The following is a 22,080-nucleotide window of genomic DNA, read 5'->3' on the forward strand; positions in this document are numbered from 1 at the left end:
AAAGTATTCTAACTTTGTTTCTAAAAGGGACATCCCAAGGGGAGTAAGCACCGTAAAAAGAAGACGCAAGAACATTCATTAATGATACATTCTCTTTATGAATAATTAATTGTGTCGTGCTGAATGGAAAGTCCACATCCCTTTGTTCCTTTGTTCAAGTATTAAACTTTCATTTTCCAGAACACCCCCATCTCTTTTATGGTATATTCCAAGTGCAAGTAGTCCATAAGAATCTCCTATAAAGTGCATGACAGGTTCCGTGTGTCGTGTTGCACACAAACTCTTGACCAACAGGAATGGATTAAACTGTCTGTTTATCCAAGTGCCGGCGCGATTTTACGCTGCAGGCATTATCAAATGTTAATATATGGTCACGTTGCAATTTGCTGAATAGAGAAACTGTCTACAATAGTTTATGAATACTGAGTTACGCATCAGTTCTCACGAACAATAGTCACACACATCGGCATGCTGTACTACTCTTATAATGAACGGCCATTTAGGTTCCAAAGTCTAGAGTTGGAGCTACTCTGTCCATAAACAGCTCTGGCACAGGAAGGACACAAGCCCACTTATTTATAAACTTTCTACCTTGGCCCTGGGACAAAGGCACAGTACAGACCGATTTCCCTCCCGAACTCATCCCCTCCACCAGACAGGGTACGTTCCAATGAGTTGCTACCTTTGGATAGTCATTTCTCAAGTCTGGCAATGTATGTCACAAGATTTCAATCACCTAACACCTAATTGAAATACCTAGTCGAGCTCATGTGTAATGTTTAGAGTATAAGGCTATAGGGTATTTCGCTAATCTTTTCAGGAGAGCAGTTACTTCGGGACTGGCCTCCCCTCGCTTCAATTTGTTGGTAATGGCATATTTTTTTGAAATTCAGGGTAAGGAGTCTCAACGTAAAATCAGGTCAAACTGACGGACGTCAATGGTGTTACCAGTCCCCTGCTAAGACGGTGCAGGATATTGCAACGTCAAGACTATTGATAATTATTTATTACAACAGTATAGATGACACGTTGCTGTGACGTTCAGCAGCTTTTAGCGATGGTAAATGGTTCTATTTCGTTGCTTGTTTTGACAATATTGTTCATAAAACGTGTCCATTGGTCTTTTTCCAACGTCTGCTTAATCATCGCATATGTGTAACCAATGTTTCTCTTTTTGCTACATAATTCTGGACTAGTTACATGACTATAGGTGATGAATAAACAGTGTTTGAATTAAACCTACAACGCTCCATGAATTGTTTACATGACGTTTCTAAAATGTTTCTTGAAGAGAAGACTAGCCGTGAATGCTGATACACTCTCTGGGTTCCTAATGTGAGAAGATACGGTAGATTGTTCCATTGGAAAAGAACAGTACTGGAATAACAAACCAACCTGTTCCTAGGCTTCTTTTGAGACTTACGACCATCAGAAGAACGGTGTCTCTCAATGGCTTAAAATTGGAGTGTTTTTCGCGGACAATTTACCCTAAAGGTCAGAGGATTGGCCAAGCGAAACGCAGTCTTTACTTTGGATTTCTGTGTACCTAGCTCAACTATATATTTCGTTAATCAAGAATTTTCATACGTGGGATAGAGTTTATACTCAAGGACAGGCAAAAACTGCAATGTCCAGGTTACAAATTGGTTATGTAATCTGTGTTTTGTGAGACTGAATTAGTTATGGTTCATTTTAAGCAATCGTTGGACAATGTTAACCGAATTGGTGGATTAGAATGAACCCTAAATTAACTTTAACCCAGCAGGTTTGGTTGATTAAACATCTATTGGTTGGTTTGAGTTTTCCTCTCCACTGATGTGTTTCTCTTTTCTGAGATGTCAAAAACTTTCATAGCTAATGTCGGTTTTCGACATTTCAAAGTTACATGTTTGAGCATTGATTACAGGAGATTTTATTTGATTTTTATGACTTGAATAAAGGTATGAAATCATTTAGAAGTAAAGTTTTCTCATCTGAAGCAAGAAAAGACAGGCACGTAATAATCCAGGTGCTTATGAAAATGTCCATGTTCGTGAGCAAAAGGATGATGTCATCACATAACCGGCAATAGTGATGATGCCAATGATTAGGAATTTTTTTTTTAAATCACGAGCACACGAAGCAAGGAAAACACGTCCCGATCATGAGTGTGTTATTGCTTCCATGTTACGCGTGTTTATACATGTTCCCTTTTGAATATTCACTGCCATTACATACCTCCGTATACTAACACATGTAGAATGACTTCTTCAGGACCTAATTGTGAGTGATATTGCAAAAATCATGCTATGGAGACGAGATTACCAAGTACGTTACTTTCTAAAAAGAAGCTTGATGAAAAAGAAAATTATGTTGATACTACTGCAAAACTTCAGCCGTCGTCAACAAGACTTTGTTCACTCTCCCCGAATAACACTTTATAAATGTGGCACAATGGTTAACGTCTCGGTTCAGTAAGCGGGCACTGTAGGTTTTTCACTGTCAGCGAGAGTGCATTTCTACGTCACGATGTCGGCAGATGAGTGAAATAGTCCACTCCTTCTGCCTGGCACTACCCCTTTTCCATACTATAACACGGAGACTTTATGTTACTAAATTGAGGATTTCGACCGTGCCGAATGTGATTTGATTCAAAGCATAGTCTTAAAGTACCAAACGGACAAAATCCATAAACGTTGTGGGCGTTTTATAAATGGAATTGTCAAGATAGTAATCGACAAATTTTATCTGCACCTAAGGTCAACATTTAAATTCATCTGTTTTAATTAGCCATTGTAAAAGGCACAAACATGCAGCTTACACAGGCATTTCTAAACGATAACAAAATATAAACCATTAAAAATAATGCATCACAAAGTCACTATTCGTAGACTATTAAAAATCTTAATTGTACTCCTTACAATCTTAAAAGTACTCCAATACCCCCTTAATGAGCCTTAAGATACCTCATTTAAGGGATATCTTGATTATTAACAATGGAAACTAGACTGTACATTGACACATTGGTTAGTGGTTAGTACCAATTCATTGTCTTTTATGCGGGCACAATGCGGAAAGCATTTTGAGTGACAGCGACGTGTTGTTTGAAGTGTCTGGCCCTGAAAGCTGAATAGTGTACACATGGTAAATATTGAGCACGCTGGTCGAAACATCGGGATCTTTTCTGACCACCGGCTCTTTTCTCAGAGCAGAATCTTCTTCCAATAGGGATTGCTCCCTTTCTGCACCTGCAAGCAGTACTTCTCCCTCAACCTAAACAACGTTGTTACCAGTTGCAAGACTAATAAACCACCATCAAGAGTTCCAGTTTTAATCGATTAACTGCCCTTTCTTCAAAAATACTGTTATCGCCTTTGCTTAATTCCCTGAATGCATTATGATACTGAAAAGCTAATTTCAAAGTTTGAGCACATTGAGCAACATCTTTTCCGGTGTTGCTTTAATTAATTTGGCTCATGAAAACAAAAGGATAAAAAGACACGTAAAAGAAAACAAAATCGTGTAATGACGGAGCCAAAGCAATTTGCAAGGAAAAATAGGCATTAAAAAGATCATACAAGCATTAGACAAATACAAGAACCTAATATGAGGACAATCCACACATCACATTAGAGTACAAGATTAAGAAATGCTCACGACTTTTGGAATTTCGACCATTCCTCGGCTTTGTCATTTTATTGCCTTTGTGACCATGGCTGAGAACACACAATGAATAACAGCGGCGGGGGTCAATACAAAAGGTCATTTCTTTCACTGAAGTATGAGTGGGGAATTTCCCACCATTATTGCAACATACACCACTCACTTGCTAAAGCTGTGCCTCCAGTCCCCAGCCTGAAGATGTCAGCTACTTTGAGGTAGGTCTAATTTCAGGATTTTCAGCCCTCGAGACACATTTTCCCATTTTACCAACAATTTTATACATCATTCTGAATGCTTCTACTTCAGTTGGGCTGTCGCTGTTTGAAACTGAAACGATCTTATCAGTTCTAGCACTACATACAATTTTTCAAAATTTAAAGCAAAATATCATATACGCTTATTTGTTGTCGATATGAATAACATTTTGAGGTATAAGCCTGACCTATCCCGCGTGGAATCTACTTCCCGGGATCACTAATCACATACATAATGTTGTTTTACAGAATACATAATGAAAGACATAATACATGTTCAATAATTATTGATGCTTTACACATTTTCAACATTGAGAACAAATTATTATTTTATACATCATCTCTACATAGTCTGTACAGTTACGCTGAATATACATTTGTCCAAATTAAATTCATTTCCCAAAGATGTCACTTTTTATACTCTAATGTTGGAAGAAAGATTTAGTTACATTACATACCTCATCATTTTCTTACGTTGGTCGGTTTCATTTCTGAACATCAAATGGATCTCAAACCAAGCTTTTTCGAGAGAGGTGGATTGGCTTTGGGGTGGCGCCAAAAATGTGGAATATGTTTGATATACGACCTTTTAAAGGCCTTTCTGGGGCTCGGCACTATGTGCTGGGTATTTTTCCCGTCATTATTAACCTCTCCAGTGGTCCACTCTTGCTAGTCATAGCAAGGAATTCAAGGAAATGTTTCTGTTTTCTGCAGACAAACGAATCACGCTGAAAGAAGTTCTCATTTGAAAATCAGAACTGATCACATCATAGCATGTAAAATCAACGCACAAAACAACTTTTGATTTACACATCAGATCTATTTGCGCGGCGCTTAAGTCGAGTGTACAATTCATCAGATTCTTTTCCACAATCACCGCTATTCTGATTGTGGCTGCTGTCAAGTTCGAGAATTTCGTATTGCAGCTCTTGTTGCTGCCCACTGCAAGAATCAACGCCGACTGTATTCATAAAACCTGGGACACCGCCATCTGAACCGTGGCTGGTGCCATGCTTTCCCGACTTGGGAAACCAATCCATGTCACCATCAGGGATTGGGTCATACACAGGATCTTCAAAGTCGCTATTCGAGTCAGGCTCCAGAGGTTCTGACAGCCTTCGCCCATTCGGTGCTGGAGGGAGAGGCCTGTTCGGGCATCCGGGCAGTTCGTAACCCTCATCAGTTGGATATTTCTCTCTTTTCTTCCTACAAAATCTCGGTGGTTTGGATTTTTTTATCTTTACTTTGTAAACAGTACCGGTTCCCGGATCTTTGTAACTGATTTCCCCTTTGAGTGGCAACATTCCTAGAAAAAAAAAAGTTTTAGATTATTTGTCAGTGTATGTCTCTGTTTGCTTGTTGATATCAATTGTTTATGTTCATCACTTGTTGATGTTGCACTGCAAGGTATGTTGATTTTTATCGATATTATCCTGCAGTTTTTTTAAGTTTTAATGCTAGCTTGAATTGTGATTTCCTAATTTTAGTGTCAACATGTCCGTTAATTTTCTTGTAGCGTTGGTAGGGCTAGATACGTCTGTTCCCATGAAAGATTGAAACATCACCGATGGAAGCAGGATTATGTCTTGGTATAAGTGTTCTCCCTTTTGAAGGGACAGACATATTCTTATACTGCGGTTTGGGTACTAGCGCCGTGACATTCATTCATATCCATGTATTCCCTTACGTTCTAACGTTGATACATTCTATGGAAATAGAATATCGCAGGATAAGTTTTTCAGTTATTTGTATTATTATTACCCAAGTCGCATGTTGCTATTTCTCTTCAATTTGGAAATCATGTTTGATTTTCTACAGAAGAGTATAACTTTAGAAGCGTATGAGGGCAACTTACATTTTCTTTGAGTTTCTATCTCGCCGCAGCGAGGTACTATCGTTTTTTTTGTTTTTGTTTTTGTTTTGTTTTTTTATGCAACTGGCCCTTATACACTTCCGTAGACTATGGCTTTGCTGCTAGTTAAATTACTTTTATGTTTCCGGACTTAAGACGAAAAAATATAAATCCTCATGAAATTCAATGGCATTGCTTTGGATTTTCTGATTACTCAGGAGCATGGGGTACGTAAACAGCATTAGAACAAATTGCTCTGTAGCTAGGTAGGACACTGTAAAGATCTATGACGTAGACCTTCACAGCGTATTACCCCACTAAAGCACGACGAGTTGTGCTGATTTATTGACTACGTTAGGGATAGGATTACACCGAAGCCAAACTTAATTTCTTGGGAAATGGACAGTAATGACTTACCCGCAAACTCAGCCATCATATTGGAGAATTTAGACCCCTGCGGAGCTCCATCCATTTTCGTCGGACAAACGTGAAGTTTCGGAACCTTGCACTTCAGTACCGGTAGTGGTTTCGGAGACCCCTTCACACCTGGCTCCAAGGGAGCTCACTCGTGTTGACACGAATATACACCTGAGCACCCAAACGGCTGGAGTACGGCCCGCAAGGGAGCGACAGTATATTCCTACAACCGTGTGTAATGCGCAAGCACCCTGGGCGTGTTGACAGGAGTAACCGCGCACACATACTTTCGGACTCTCATTGGCCGATGCGTCGTGATAAGGAATTAGAAATGCATGCATTTTGAATAATACATGAGTTTTAGGTCTGCCCATGCACAGTATTGCTGCGCATGGGCGTTTGGAGATATTTCCTGATTTCATTGGTTGCGAAATAGATTGATGTCATTCGGAGATTTCCCTTTGCAGCCACTAACTCAGCGACATTGAATTTGCAAAAACACCTATTGTTGACGCAACAGGTAAGCCAAATTTGCCTGATAAAAGGACTTGCAAGGCAATTGTCATTCAAAGTAAGGCTTAGAGCCAACGGTTCAGGAAGTTTTCACTGCTTGTGCTGACAAAATGTAACCCAAATTTTAATCTGTAAACGAGGCATTTCATCTCTTTGCTGTGATTAGATTTCAAAACACCCTGCGCATTTCTTCGTTCCCGCAAAATTCACGGCCATGGCGCAAAGATCTCTGCTTGGAATGACAAGAGAGGTTCTAGGAGAGCTAGTAACGTGCGGGATATGCTTTGAGAAGTATGATGAACGCACGAAGCAAGCTAAAGTTTTGCCATGTTTCCACGGGTTCTGCGCAGAATGCTTGGGCAAGCTTGTCCGGGGTAATTCGCAGTTGCAGTGCCCGGTCTGTCGGCGTGAGGCTCCCGTCCCGGAAGGCAGCGTGCAGGGTCTACCCGACAACTTCATCGCCAAGAATCTGAAGGAATTGGAACACATCCTTGGCAGGGATGAGACTACGGCCAGCAGCCTTCGCTGCGGCTCCTGTAGAGTAGGAGGGGGCTATGCTGTCAGCTTCTGCTCGCACGATGAATGTGTCACTTTCCTGTGCCAGTCCTGCGACCAGGCGCACCGCACGATGCTCAAATTCGACGGTCATGTCGTAAACTCGTTACAAGAGTTGCAAGAGCGACCAGGGATTCTACTGCTCCGGCACAAACTTCACTGTCAGCAGCACAAACATTCCTTGTCCGTGTTTTGCGCTGAGGAGAGATGCCAACAGCCCATGTGCTTGGTTTGCGCCACAACAGCTCACACTGGTCATAATATAATCAGTCTGGATCAGAAAGAATCGGAGGCGAAGGAGGAGCTACAAAATCTCACTCAGATGGTACAAAATCAGACCTCCACGGTAAAGGAGATTCTCACGAAGATTGACTCTGAGATCAACAATACACAAAACCGCAAAATAGAGATGTCCAGCGACATCTCGAGGATCTTTCGTAATCTTCAGGAGCAGCTCCAGAGCAGGCATGATGATGTAATTGCAGATCTTGAGAAGCAAAGCGAGGAACGGATAGAGCAACTCCATCAGCAGGCCGAAAACGCTGAACTGTTTGTGTCTCAACTCGAGACCGCAAGCTTGTTTGCAGAGAGAACCTGCGAAATCGGAAACGCCGTTGAACTTCTTCAAACCCGGGAGCAAATTATCCCAAGGCTCCATGAACTTATCGATCACGACATCGACGCTTCTGTGGCATTTCAGCCCGCTAGCAAGACATTTCTTTCTCTGACAAGGGATCACGACGAGACTTTAAAGGTAGTGGAGGGACTCTTGCCTGAACTGGGACAATTCCACAAGGTGGTTGCTGAGGTAAAGCCTACAGTACCCGACGACCAGGTTTCCAGTGACATTACGTGGAACGACGCTTTTGTCCGCTGTGAGCATACAATTGTCATCAGGTTTGAAGGCTGTGAAAATTGCCTCCCATGTCTGAAAGACCTGCAGGCCTTGTACTCTGTCCTGGATGACACCTCCTCCCCTGAGACTGAGGCGGAGATTAAGAAAACTGATGACCGGAAAACGTTCCGAATTGTGTATACTCCCCCGACAGCAGGGCAGATCACCATGGCAGTCCTTTTCAATAGTAAACCTATCCCCAACAGCCCCTTCACAATTAACGTCAACCCCCTACATCCAGGCTCCACAACACTGTCCACACCAGATCTGGGTAGATGCCCTCCAAATACTGCGGTCCTTGATATGCCTTACACACTAACCATCCTGACATTTGACGGTTCAGGTGAACGGGTGACAACTGGTGGCTACGAGATCACTGCCTTTATAACAACTGCCAGTTCAGAGCAACCACACAGCGTTACTGATAACCAAGACGGCAGGTGAGTACAACCGTTCAGCTATATTTCTTTACATTATTTCGAAGAGTGGTATTTGCTTTTAGTTGCTGTTTAATAAGATTTCTATTTCGTTCTTGCCTGTTGACATGTTCTCTTACCAAAACTTCATTCAACCTCAACCGTAGCTACAAAGTGACTGTTATACCCCGTTCAACTGAGATGCATTTCGTCCAGCGCATTGGTATATGTGGCTATCCAGTTATTCAAGCACCGCTGAAGATTTCAGTGCGTGATAGTTTACCGTTTGAAGATCCTCCCGGTGGCTACAAGAAACCATCGGGAATAGGTGTTGACAACAAAAGGTATGGCTTGAAACTTTTCCACGTCCAGAAACCCCTAGCTGATAATAAAAATGAAAAATAGGAAAGTTTCTTGTGAAACATGTAGGCTTTAAAACTGTCTTTGTTGACACGATGTTGTTTTCCCTTGTTCTCCTAGTATCACAGACTTAAAAATGTCGATTTGAAATCCAGAAAAAAAGATACTTTGTTTGTACGGTGAATCAAAAAAATTCACACCACCCTCACTATAAAAATTGTCATAAAACAAACAAAACCGTGTGGGTTAGCCTGAACTTCTTCATTCCTCTTATCCAGTGAAAGTGTGTTCGTAGTCGACACTAGACAAGACGGCAAAATCTATATTTTCGACAGCGAGGACGGCAGTTACGTGTCTGAGCATGAGTTGGAGAAATACCTGCACAGGAAATCCTCGCAGATTGCGGTGGACCATTCTGGGAAACTAGTGCTGCTGGTGTCTGACCTGAAAACGGTGATTTACAGCTATAAGGGATGCATTACACACAAGTACGTGGTCAGTTTGTGATACCGTTGGACGTGGTGAGGTCACAGTGCTTTGATTTCACCCGATCCGACTATCCACCGCTACTTATAAGTGAGGCCTGTGCAGCAAAATAGCCATGCTCTAACTGTGGTGCTAATATATTAGCACCAGATACAATACAGTAGGCACGCGTATAGGTGAGGCTTGTTCGAGCCTTCTGCTTCCAAATTTTTGACGCTGACTAGCCTCACTTGTAAGTGTGTCACTGTATTGCATTATACGATAACATTAGCATCACAGTTCTTGCAGGCCATTTTGCTGCACAGGCCTCACTTATAAGTAGCGGTGGGTAGTCGGATCGGGTGTTGATTTACATGTTTGCCTTGAACTTCCGCCTCTTAGCTTTTATATTTGCGATGTTATTTCACCAATTTTGAAGCTATTCAACGGTGAAGTGCATGCATATTGTCGTTGCTGTTGTTGCTGCTGTTTTTCTTCCTGGGTATTTGTAAGGTATTATATTGTCATACTAAAATTGTAGTTACAATATTTAAGGTATTGACAATTATGAATTGTTAATTAAGCCCGATGAATGAGTGATTAGGATGATTTTATATCATTCATTAAGCCCCAAGTTAATTTGACAGTTTGCTCTATTTTCCTCTTTGACTTATTTTACTTTCTTTGTTTGCTCTGCATGATATAGTTTGTGTGATATATTTTGACTAACAGTCATCACTTTCTTTGCAGATGGAAATGCACATATGACAACGAGAAACCAGCAAACCTGGCGCTCTCGAAATTAGGCCACGTGATCATTGGTGACAGCAAGTCACATGAGCTGTTCATCTATCATTCACGGGGCGTGGTCCTACGTCGAATTCAGCTTCCGAAGGGTTCGCTGGCCATGGGTATCAACAACGTCTGTGTTGACTGCAACCAGAGCATTCTCGTTGCCACACACTCAAAGCCCAACCAGATCCTGCGGTACACCGTGGACGGACGGGAGACCGCAAGGCTAGTTTCGCCCGCCCAAACAGACCAGCTGGCCGTGGCGGCGACGCCAGAGGGGGCCCTGATCGTGTCCGTTCTGCGGGGAATTCTGGTCATGGAGTTCGGATCAAAAGAGGGAGACGTTGCAGTCGTCAAGGAGTTCCAAACGGACCACATCTTCACGCAATTGGCAGTGGTCACGGACGGCTGCTTTGTGGCCTTCGACCCAGGGGAGCAACACCTAGCAAAATATAATTACCTGTACATACCCGAGCGGGCTGATGCCAAGAAACAACACGGAGAGAAAACTTCCAACTCAAAGCCGTAACATCTGTTAAACAAAAACGTAATGAATCTATCTTAAACCAATTGATAGAAAAAAAAAAAGAAATGCTTTTCGGGTACGTGAATCTGTCCAACCGTCGGTAATAATGAGTATAAACGGTCAAACGGTAGAAAATAAATGTACATCAATTTTTCATGGGTCATTCCATGAGGTTGGGGCACAACTTGTGAGGTCACCGTGCACTTGTACATTATGCCTTGTGGGGTACTGGAACAATGGAAGATACCCCACAAGGCCAGTTTTGATCCTTGTGGAATACTAAAGTGGTACCCCACAAGAATTTCACGAAATATATATTTCAAATTTACTCTAAAAGGAGTGTTGAGTGGGAGTTTTGTACACGAGAACAAAGGAAATACCCAAAAGTATGCATATGGAAGGGTGTGTGTGGATTCCAAATTATACATCTTGCAAGGCTGAATACAGGGATGTGTGTTATTTTTACAGAATAAATGACTTCTCTACAGGTCATGACAGGTGGTAAAATTTACCCATGTAACAAGGACACCGTCACAAATTGTATCCAAACCTCCTGGAATGGCCCCTATACAAGTTTGACGCCAGTTTACACATTTCACAGCCAAGATGACAAACTGAATGTTAAGAAAAACATGCAGTGAATATTCAGTTCAGCTTGTTTTTATACACATCACTATGTGTTCCAACAACAAGGGAAGAAAAGATTTAAGTGTTTCAATTCATTAGAAGTTACAAGAATGGTTTCTCAGAAAGAAATCTTTCAGAACTGTTTTTTTTAAAGGCACGCCATTTGCTTTAATCGCAAGAGGCACTTTTTGTCACCAGAGCATGAGCAAAAATAAAAGAAGATTGCCCATCGGGGTCACTTACAAATAACACTTTGAAAATATCCTCTCCTACTTCTGTCCAAACAGTATGCTTAACATGATAAACATTACAAGTAACAAGTAGAACTACACTCCTAGAAAATGTATATAGATTTGATACAGTTGTACACAGGTTTCAGGTAATCTCATAATGGTTGAATGCATGTGGAATATGTTTCTCTTAAAACGCTCCGTTTTGTTCTTGTTGTCGTTAATACTAGATGGATGGGTTTTATTGAATTTGACCGTAAAACCTCCAGATAGGCTCCATTGCCAGTCTGGTTATGTCGCATTCAAGTTATCTAAAGTGATCATGCATGAGGGTCGAGGTTCAACGCATTGTGAGTACTAGGTTACAATGCCTCGCGTCCTTGACTCGATATGCTCCGACATCAGACGTGGCAGCTCATTATTCTAATTCTAATTGTGTGCACAGCTGAAGGCAAAAGTGCGTAGGCTCAGGTTTTAAGGTGGCCTCGATGGGCTTTTTAACGTATTCAAATCTGCAGAATCAAACATGTATATATTATTCCTCTGCACCGCAACTTGGTTGCTTTAGGAAATTCCAGAATGTAACCTATCTTTCTCTGATATCAGACCTTAGTGGCACAGAGTCAGAGAAATTCTCCAGAAAGCAACAATTTTAGACTTTTTGTAACTGTGTAATATGCCCCATACTCTACCTTCGAATCATATCTAGAGCCAAAAAATCCATAGGACCGGCACATGATTACAACAAGGACTGAGGACAATACATTATTTTTGGATTCATGAGTCCAGATAACTGGATGGCATCAGTGCAAAATTCACTTCCAAAGACTTTACACGAGTCCTAATGTTTGGTTGTTCCTCCACCCCAGCTAGTCAAAGACGACTTTTTATTTACGGCTTAGATGCTTTTTGTAGACCTGGTTACGAGTGAGACGCAACCTTCGGGGAGAAAGCTTGAAAAACTTGCATCGTTTCATGATTCCATGGGTCTTTGATACACGAAATCAAAGTGCAGCAAAGCAGCCTAAACATGATGTTGTTACGACTGTGTTTGATAAATGGATTAGACGTCTGTCCAAGTTCCTTAAAAGACACTTCAAAAGTGGCAGAGTAACTGTCTCTTCATTAGACCGTATCCCTTCAAAAATCCTTTCCCTTGATGGTACCGGTAAGAAACTCCATTCGCTTCTGGATGTGACGCCTTGTAAGCGGGTGTTACACACATGCAAAGCAACCCCCTCGGCCCATGCTGAGGAACTCCTTGGCCTACGGACAGTGACAAGTATGGCGTGCAAAGTTAACATGTAATCAAGGATAGATAAACTATTTCAAAGTAAATGGTTATGCGAATTTACTGTCATAAAATCTGGGTGAATGTAGGTATATTTAACCATTTTGCTGCGATCGTATTGTACATCCCAAGTTTTAGTCATAATTTTATGTTTGTATTAAATTCTTAAATGTACCACTTATGAAAGAGTAGTTTAAAATGAAAGTCATTCAAGTAGTTTCATTTGACAGACTGATTTCAATTTGGGGTTGTCCTGGCTATTATAATACCTATTTTCATTCATTTTTCCCCAGTTCGTACAGAAGAGACGATTGGTACACATGCAGGGGTCAGGCAGTATTTTTCACACAGTGTCAATCAATTTCAAACCTTTCCCGCATATTTTTCAACCACCAGATCTTGACATTTCGAAAATTTTTGTCTACGCCGAACTGTGTCATCAAGAAGGAAATTCGTCTATTACCACACAATCTGATATTTATTTTCATTCTGTCATGTATCATTGTTGCCGGCAGAAGAAAACATCTCTTCCTCTATCTCTGTCCCTTTTCTAAAATTCCAAAGTAAGGCCTATTTCTCTAGAGCTGTTTTCTTAAAAAATACGACTTATTCCTCTCACAGAAAAGGTAACCAGAGGAAAACAGTGTTTCATTTACGTTTTCAAATATGTTGTAATGCTATATCAGGCACGTTTTTATTTGTTTGAAAACAAAAAGAACATTGTGCATGTGCTTGTTTAAGGAACTTTGCCGCACCTTTCGAAACCTTTTCGCTCAAATCATAAATGGCTTAATTTCAAATTTGTTTCGAAAATTTCTAACCTCTCATATGTGTGTGATTTCTACTTTAGTCACTCATATTTGCTTTTTGTTCAAACAATTTTATACATTTACCTTACCTCTTAGTGAACGCTCAGTCCCTAATCGCCGAACGAATATGACAACCTTTTTCCTCATTCTTTGTCTATCAATGTTAAACAAACATCATTTGAGTTCGTCACATGATTGTATATTATCTTCTGTTAATGTCGGCTTTCGTGATTACATTCATTTCTACTTTTAATATCAGATAACAGTTTGTATATGGTTAATATTTTGTTGTATAGGTCTATATATCGTAATTAAAAATATGTACACTTGCCGTACTTCCATGTACTTCCAATTTTATGGGTCAACATCTGAGAGTAGCCCGATAAATCTTTATATTAACCTTCAAATTGATGCAAGAAAATGCACTCGTACTCCAATATCATTCGCACAGAATCGATTCAGATCTTCTTGTGGTATAGATTGGTTGTTCAACCTACAACTTGTTTGACTTGCAATACAGTGACAAAATTGTACATCATTCTATGAACTTGTTTGAGGCATTCTTGAAATCGATAGAACAAAGACTAATTCAGTCCTTTAAAACACGCACATGACCATCAGTTCGTGATGACGAGTTCAAATCTGACAAATGGACAGATATTGAAAAAGATCGATCACTGATCTTTTGAAATGACCAAAATTCACCGTGGCTTTGATGTGTTCCCAGCTCCTCGAGACAAATTTAACCGGTTTTGAATTTGACCTACAAAAGATCACTTTCACCCTTGTTGTCAATTAATCGGCTGAGCCCGATTGTTTCTGAGATGACACAGAAATGCTTCAACACCTGGAAGAAAAATAAGTTAGCAAAGTTGCAAAAGTGACTGGTATGAAATTGAACTCTGAACGCTGCCATTTAGCAAAAGCTAAGGCAAGTTTAGGAGGAAACAAGCACAGAAACCGTGTGCTTATATCTTTGGAAATTTATGAGGTATCATGCCACTCAAGAACGCTTTGACGACTGTCATGCTATGACTGCTCATGTAAAAACATCACTAGTGAATCAAGGCAAGAACTGCTAGCAAGAATTTAAAAAAGGTAAAATTAAATGTATAACAGATATGATGGGGAACTGGACAATATAGATTGAATGTTATAGTCAGCCGGTTTCATTTTACAAATAGATGAAAAAATCCCCCCTTAAAAAAATCCCCAGGGACTTCGCTCCAGCATTGCGACACAGCGTACAGTCCAACGTAGGTATTGGGTACCTTACAAAAAGAGAGAATTAAAGGCCCGATGATCTTTTCACTGAAATCTGAATGGAAACGCTGAGGGGCTTTCCATCAATACTGTACACTGCACAGCTCTATCAGTAAGCGTAACCGAGTATCATGGGGGCAGCAAACTATGATTTGATGACGTTAAAGTGTACTTCTTATTCATTTACAACAACCATGGACGCGATCTCGTGATGCCGCGGCAGACAACAGTTGTTGAATAGCAGGGCGGATCCAGGAACTGTTGGGGGGGGCCTCTCGAATGTGTTGTTATATCTGATCGTTGACTGACAGGCGCATAGTACATTATATATACTGTTACGGGTGAACTGATAACAACCAATGCAGAATGTCATATTTTTATTTTGTTTTATTTATTTAGTCTATTTTTGTTTTCTTTTGGTGTCAGGGTTGGGAGAATTTGCACCCAGAAGAAAGTGTTGATGACGCCTCTTAACTGAAACCTTTACTTGACGACTACGTGTTTTACTCAAACTCAACCATGCATGTGATTTTAGTTGTACTTTGTTTTTTGGGTTGTTTTGCTAGTCAAAGGGAAAAGAGAATATTAACGTATGTGCATGGTGTTGAAGCGAATCAAAAGATATTGAATACTCCTCACGACAGCGTGTAGTTTCTTTTTGCCTTATACTGAGGCTTGGTGTAGTGCAAACAAAAATAAAAATAGATTTAGCCGTAAGGTTGCCACGTATTTTTCAGTTCCTCAAATGGGGCAAATGGGACAAAGACACGCAGGCAAAGGAAAACTGACCAAAAAACAGAACGGAAAGCACTACAAAACAAAAGCCAAACAACAAAGCCAAGTTTAAGCACATTTACAATTTCTCATCTACCAAAAGTGCTGTAGGATTAATGAAATAACACATTCACGTTGCCGATTATTCTGTATCAATTTGCTAAAAGGTTCTCATTACTGTTGTTTTTAATCACATATTGAATTTATTTTTTAAATATAATTACAGGGAAAACAGCAGGAAATCAAACTGCTGGAGGAAGCTGTAGGATTTTTCTTGGCCCAAAAGGCTTGCTTATCCTCTGTAATAGAAAAACAGTTACATGCTATGAGTATGAAATTTAGTGTGTTTCTAATTTGAATGGACAGAGCAGTATTGTAGTCAGAGAGAAAAAATACACATTGAACTGTAGGAGTTTATTGGAGAGATGCCCCATTCGGTTCCCCATTGTTGTTTAATTGTTTGTTTAATTCCTAAAAAGAATTCAAATAATTCCTGTAACCCCCTACTCACTCATTTACCCGACCTTGCCATCACCAGTATTAGCATGTTAATTTCAGGAAGAAGCTAGCTGCCGGGGTTGACTGTGTGAATGCATGGGTGTGTGTGTTCTGCCCTTGAAGTGCCATGTCGCCCCAAGCCTTGGTTATTATGGAACAATTTTTTACTGAATCACACGCAACTCAATATACTAAATTTCTGGAGTCAGTAGTTTTAATCCTTACAATTAACATAATATAAGCTATGTCTTGCTGGAATGTAACTTTATATATTGTACACTGGATACTAGTTTTGTTGAATCGAAACTTACGAGTGCCTGCACAACTTCTACAGGTGGCCCGCTGGGCCCAGACAGAATTAAACTGGTTGACAGGAAGAACAGGACGTGTCACTGTGCCATTCCATCTAGTCTGTCCGAACCTGTGTGCTTCTCCCCTCCACTAGTTGGTCTCCAGATTGGGATCCCAACTACCACCGCTTAACCACTCCCCCCCCCGCATGGCCCACTCTTCATTATAGTAGTTAAAATATACCTGTAGATGACTTTGTGTAGCCTTGCTCATGCCTACGGTCAATTGCATGTACGTCCAGTGACACCTACAATTCGAGCATTGAAAACATCCTTTTCCATTCTAGCTTAAGTTATTGTTATTTAATGAAAACGTCAATGGATACCGTCCCGAATTTTAGGTACATTTCTTCTGTTTTTATTTGTGTATATTTTCCCAGTAATGCGCAGAACACTAAAGATTTCCATGTACCTAGAACATAACACGTTGGATCATAAACATGCAAATTTCAATTAGCTTAGGCGACACATTTTTGAAATGCGATGGAACACAAGTACATAAAACCTATGCAATGGTTGCATGTCAAAAAGAAACACATCGCATTGACCTGAAATACCTTCCACGCATTCAGTGAAAACAACTCGGCTTTTTCTTGGTTATCCCCATAGCTATTGGCCGCCCAAACCGGTGTATGAACCAGTTTGGGCAGGTGTGAAATAGCACCAAATATCGAAACATGGACGCCCATTTTTAAGGCTGCTGACAAAAGTCCACATTTCGCGACACAACGTTCTGCCCATTTTTCAATATATATAGACAGCCATTGAGGATCAGGCTGGAACACCGCCATTGTGAATTTGCAGAGCTGTTTTAGTCGGTTTCGGAGTTCGGTAAACAACGTTACAGAATATGCATAAAGTTGGCGTGAGTCCAATATGGTCTGTGTATATTGGTAATATTTTGTTCCACTGAATTGAACTGCTTTATGTGCAAACCTAATTGGTGTTTGGGTCGATATCGCATTGTTTTCAAACTCTTACAGGTCAAACGCTATCCGATGACGTGGAGTTCAGCTCTCAAATTTAAGATCAGACATAAAAGATAGGTACACCTGTGAGTTGTTGTACGGAGATTGTTTGCCATTGTTTCCCTGGAGGGCAGGATGAAATGGCATACTGCTCATCGCTGGATATTTCATCCTCAGCTGACTGCGTGCCCAAAAGGTCTGCCGAGAGTGAGGGGACGGGGGCCCGTTGCCTTTGGAGGGCTCGTAACTGCTTCATCTTGTCGTATGTCTCATCGCTCTCCTTGGCGTACAGATCCTCATCGGATGACGAGTAACCCCTCACAGCCTCGGGCTGGCTTTGCAGCTCCTCAGGGAAACACATGCCGTAAGTGTACCCGCCGTGCTTAATGTTGTCGTGATCACACGTGTGCCTACTTACGTGTGCCTGGGACGGGGAGGGTGGGCCAGGGATTTGCTTTCTTCCACAAGAGCCTTGGGTCGTGCTTTCGAAATCGTTGGCACGGGTGGTCCTTGGCCTACACACGGGTTCATTGTTGCCGTGGTGTGAGTGTAGACATGGGGAGATTTCTGCGGGGAACACTGCCCGGGTCTCGGTGATGGAAGCCTGTGGAAGGGGGACTGTCATAGCTTTTGTGTCCGTGTGGTCCCTAGCCTTCTCGCGCTGCGTGTAGAAACGCAAACGGTGGTCCCTCGGAGGCACTGGCGGTGGGGTCGTGCTTTCGACAGTGCTGGTACCGGAGGCCAGCGGCACTCCCTCGATTTCGTTGTGTGAGCGCGAACGTGTGGGGATCTCATCGGCGAACGATTGACCAGGGTTGGTATTGGGAGCCTCGTGAACTGGAGGAAGTGGGAGAGGGTCTTGTGGAGCTCTCCTAGCCACTACGTCCCCGTTGACGTCGAGTGACTGGCCCCTCTGAGGCACCGGCGGAGGGGAAACGCCAGGCCTGCCGTGTGCTCGGAGCGTGTGTCTCGGCTTAGGATCGGTGAGGAGACTCAGGAGTGGTTTTGTCAGAGCACGCCCTGCTCTCTGCAGCCTGCTCCTTCCTTCCTCCCGTACCTCATATTTGTGCTTATATCCTTTGAAAACGAAACTGGCTTTAAATTCCACATTTTCCATATCTGAAATGACGAAAAGATTCTGTCTAGTGAAGTACATACAAACATGAATCCTGCTTCTACAAAAACCTCCAACAACAGTCTCGGGAATGCTGGATATTTTCCCTAGATAATTTTCAGAGGGATTTTGTACATCAGATGCTGCAGATCGGAAAGAGCACCGGACTCTTCTTATGAAAGAAAACAATTTGTGTCTTCTGAAGCCTTACCTGGAAATCTGTTTGTCAGGTCGGCACACGAAGCAAACGCCCGAGATCCCTCCATCATTTCAGCGGCAGTTCAGACATTTACAGATTATGAACGGAAGGTTAGTGGACAAAATTCACCCAAAGATTCCCGTATCATCAACTGCACTGTTGTGCCTTTACTGCTAAATAGTTGAGTTATTTGCCCCCAGATGTACCGACGGATGATTAGCCAAGAACCAGTTGTCAAATGAAGTGATATTGCCCAATTGTTTTTTACACAACTTGTTTTGAGTGTGTTTTCCTCCATAGAGGACCACCACTGATTGCAATCTGAGGGGTTAGTGTCACACTTCAATACCTCCAACGCGGAAGTGGCATTCCTTTTACCGTTCCCATGCAATTTTTTGGGGTGACATCATCGACTATTAAAGAAAAGCATGGATTGTGCTGCAATGGCACTCATAACCATTTACGTCAAAGGAGCTGAAAATGCCTATTCAGGAATAATTCCTTTGTAATACAAAAATGCACACTATTTCCCAGGGCATATTTATTGGTAAATACATAGTCACCGAAAGACACATTCGAACTATCTACAGTAAACAGAAAAGTTGAAAGTGTTACAGTTATAGCATTCTTATGCAAAGAGGTGTGCATGTTCCTCGCCTGAGGTACAAGGCACAACGGACTTTTTTTATAAAATATTTGAAAATTCAACCTAACATATTAGCGATCACAAACATATCCATCCAATGTGTGTGAGACTTGAAGCTTTATTAGTCTGAATTCGTAATAGCAAAGTTGCAGTTAAAACTATTTATGTATTAATATCACACGGTCATTGATAAAACATGGAAAACGCTGGCAGTAATTTGGCATGTGCCTGTAGTAGTCGCAGTCCAACGGCTAATAGATACCCGTGTTAATATGCTTGTTGTTTTCCAAGCATGCTACATCCAAACGGTTTATTGACAGCTCAAGTCGTAGACTGGAATTTGTCGAGTACAGTTAAGTCTGGGTCTAGGCCCATTGAATATACGCGGGGTCACACTTACAATGGATGTAGCCATAGCCTCTAGAAGCCCATTCTGGACACGTCCTAGTTCAGTTCGGGTACTGTCTCAATAGAGTGCGCCCTCTGTTAGTAGAGATTAATGTCAATTACTTTTTCCCATATTACAATGAAACTAAACAGTTGTTCTCAACAAATCTCTGAGGCTTTTGCCTAACACCTGTTGAGGGTTCGTCAGCAGTAATCAGTTGGATCACGAGACACTGCCAAGATTGCAGGAGGCTTGTTTTATGAAATTATCATGTTGTTTCACGTAGACTGGGACAGATGGTGCCAAATTAAGGGACACCGTGTTTGATTCTGATGGACAGCCACACAAACACCACGCTCTAACTAGCCTCTCTGTCGATGACCTCTGCCGTGACTCGTATCTGATTGTTTTTTTGTCCCAGCCAGATTATTGCCTTGATTAAATAGGGACGATTCCATATACACAGTGATTAGTTGTCTGATATGGTGTACTCTACGAACCGAAAGAAAACAGTGATGGCACCCTCTATATAAAACACCATGAAGCAATGTGTTGCAGCACTCGACACGTTGCGTCGTGCGTCGTGTCGTGCATTAGGCGACGCAATATACGCGACGTACGACACGACACGATGTACGACGCAAAGCACAGCGATGAGACGAGACAAGCAATGGAAGAAGCAACGTTTACGCAGAAAAAATGCGACAAGGAAGGGACATAACACAGCACGAAGCGATGGTGACGGCACGACACGACACACGACGCGTCATGTGTGCGCCACCGTAATAACAAGAAAAATGGCAAAAGCGTTGCGCCATGCCGACGTGTAATTTCGTTGCCTTGGAAGAGGCTTCAAAGAGGCAGGACTGTGTGTCGTAAGCAGTTTGAGTGATCGTTCAGTCTTGCTAGTGCAGGCCCCAGGCTGTTCACACTGCAGGATTGACACAACATGTATTTTTTCATGGGCTCTTTATAGCGTCTCAGTTTATACCAAAATGTCCCTTGAGGTGATGGGGCTGGTGCGTGCCGAGGTGCCTGAATAACCGAGTTTCCTACACAGAGGTTCCATGATGCCAACGTGGAATGAGGTCACACGATCCTTTGGGTCTGTCACCAGCTCCCTGAAGCAGAATCTACCGGGATAAACTCAAATATGGCAATGACTTGAGGTCGTTTGTCTTCGTTTCTTTCAGAAAATGAATTTTCCTTTCGGTAAAATCATCGTTTGCTAAATCTCTTTTGACTGAGTTCGCTGGGAACAACAATCTACAACACACTATATCTCACCGCTTCATCCACAAATCATCTCCCAGGTTGCGTTCTAATTTTGCATTTCCTCACCTTCCAATCCTTGGAATCGCCTGACCGAGCAATAAGAACGACCACAGTCATGGCTGAGCCTCATTTAGGACAAAACAGTCAACTTTGAGCTCTCAAAGGAGGACATTTTTGGAGGAAACAAAACAAAGCAGCTTTTCACACATTCGAAGCAAGGTACTAGCGACCACGATAAAGAAGGTGAAAACCTGGCTGGATGACTGTATGAGGACTGAGGCCAGCTGCAATTTTTGACCAACACTGAGGTTACTGTCATATGTTACTACACCCGCTCACGTAGCTGTAGTGGTCGAGTCACCAGTGCCATGTCCGAGTCGCGAGTCACCAGCCTCGAGTTCGAGGCCGAGTCCAAGCCAACCGGTCTTGTTTTGCAATGCTGCTGCTGATGGCGATGATGATGTGCATGCGCGCTCCGGTGTGATGCCAGATAATAATATCCACCTGGAATTACAAGTAGCTTTATGGGGCGTATTGCCGTACAGGGCGTACACAGTGGAGACAGACAGACATTTTTGGTAGCGGACACTTCTCGGCATAACATCATAGTGTGTGGTGTACTTGTGCCCGCGCGTCCACGGACTCTGTATGTAATTTTTCGCGTTCCAGCGTCGAATCACGTTAACAAAGAATATTGTACGCTCGTCCCACATTTTTTTAAAAGAAACGACTTGAGTCACGACCAAGCTTGAGTCCCAGTCACCATAGCTGAATGGAAGTCCAAGTTAATTTCCAATCTAATTTCAGACTGAGTCACGAAAACACAAAAAAACCAAAAAAAACAACAAAGCCTACCCCCCCCAAACCCGTGGCCAAGTCCTGAAGTCGAGTCCTGCATCCCCGGGTTCGCAACAGGTAGGAGACGACCCAGGCAATCACACGGTGCAGAAGACATCACGCA

General features: G+C 42.0%; 2 protein-coding genes across 2 annotated transcripts; one reads left to right on the top strand and one right to left on the bottom strand.

Annotated features, from left to right (window-relative positions):
* Positions 1–6,638: 6,638 nt before the first annotated feature.
* On the top strand, positions 6,639–10,732 carry LOC110984994 (uncharacterized). The gene is made up of 4 exons (XM_022245667.2): positions 6,639–8,568; positions 8,712–8,888; positions 9,183–9,392; positions 10,120–10,732. Exons 1-4 carry the CDS (start codon positions 6,893–6,895, stop codon positions 10,688–10,690), a joined length of 2,634 nt encoding a protein of 877 aa, XP_022101359.2. The 5' UTR covers positions 6,639–6,892; the 3' UTR covers positions 10,691–10,732.
* A 2,618-nt stretch (positions 10,733–13,350) lies between these two features.
* Positions 13,351–19,164, bottom strand: LOC110984993 (uncharacterized). The gene is made up of 2 exons (XM_022245666.2): positions 18,823–19,164; positions 13,351–18,616 (listed from the first exon to the last, which is right to left on the bottom strand). The coding sequence occupies exons 1-2, from the start codon at positions 18,878–18,880 to the stop codon at positions 17,559–17,561; spliced, it is 1,116 nt and encodes a 371-aa protein (XP_022101358.1). The 5' UTR covers positions 18,881–19,164; the 3' UTR covers positions 13,351–17,558.
* Between the last annotated feature and the right edge of the window lie 2,916 nt (positions 19,165–22,080).

This window comes from Acanthaster planci, linkage group LG10 (assembly GCF_054643075.1).
Source record: "Acanthaster planci isolate LZ-2023a linkage group LG10, COTS_SCS, whole genome shotgun sequence".
Lineage (NCBI taxonomy): Eukaryota > Metazoa > Echinodermata > Asteroidea > Valvatida > Acanthasteridae > Acanthaster > Acanthaster planci.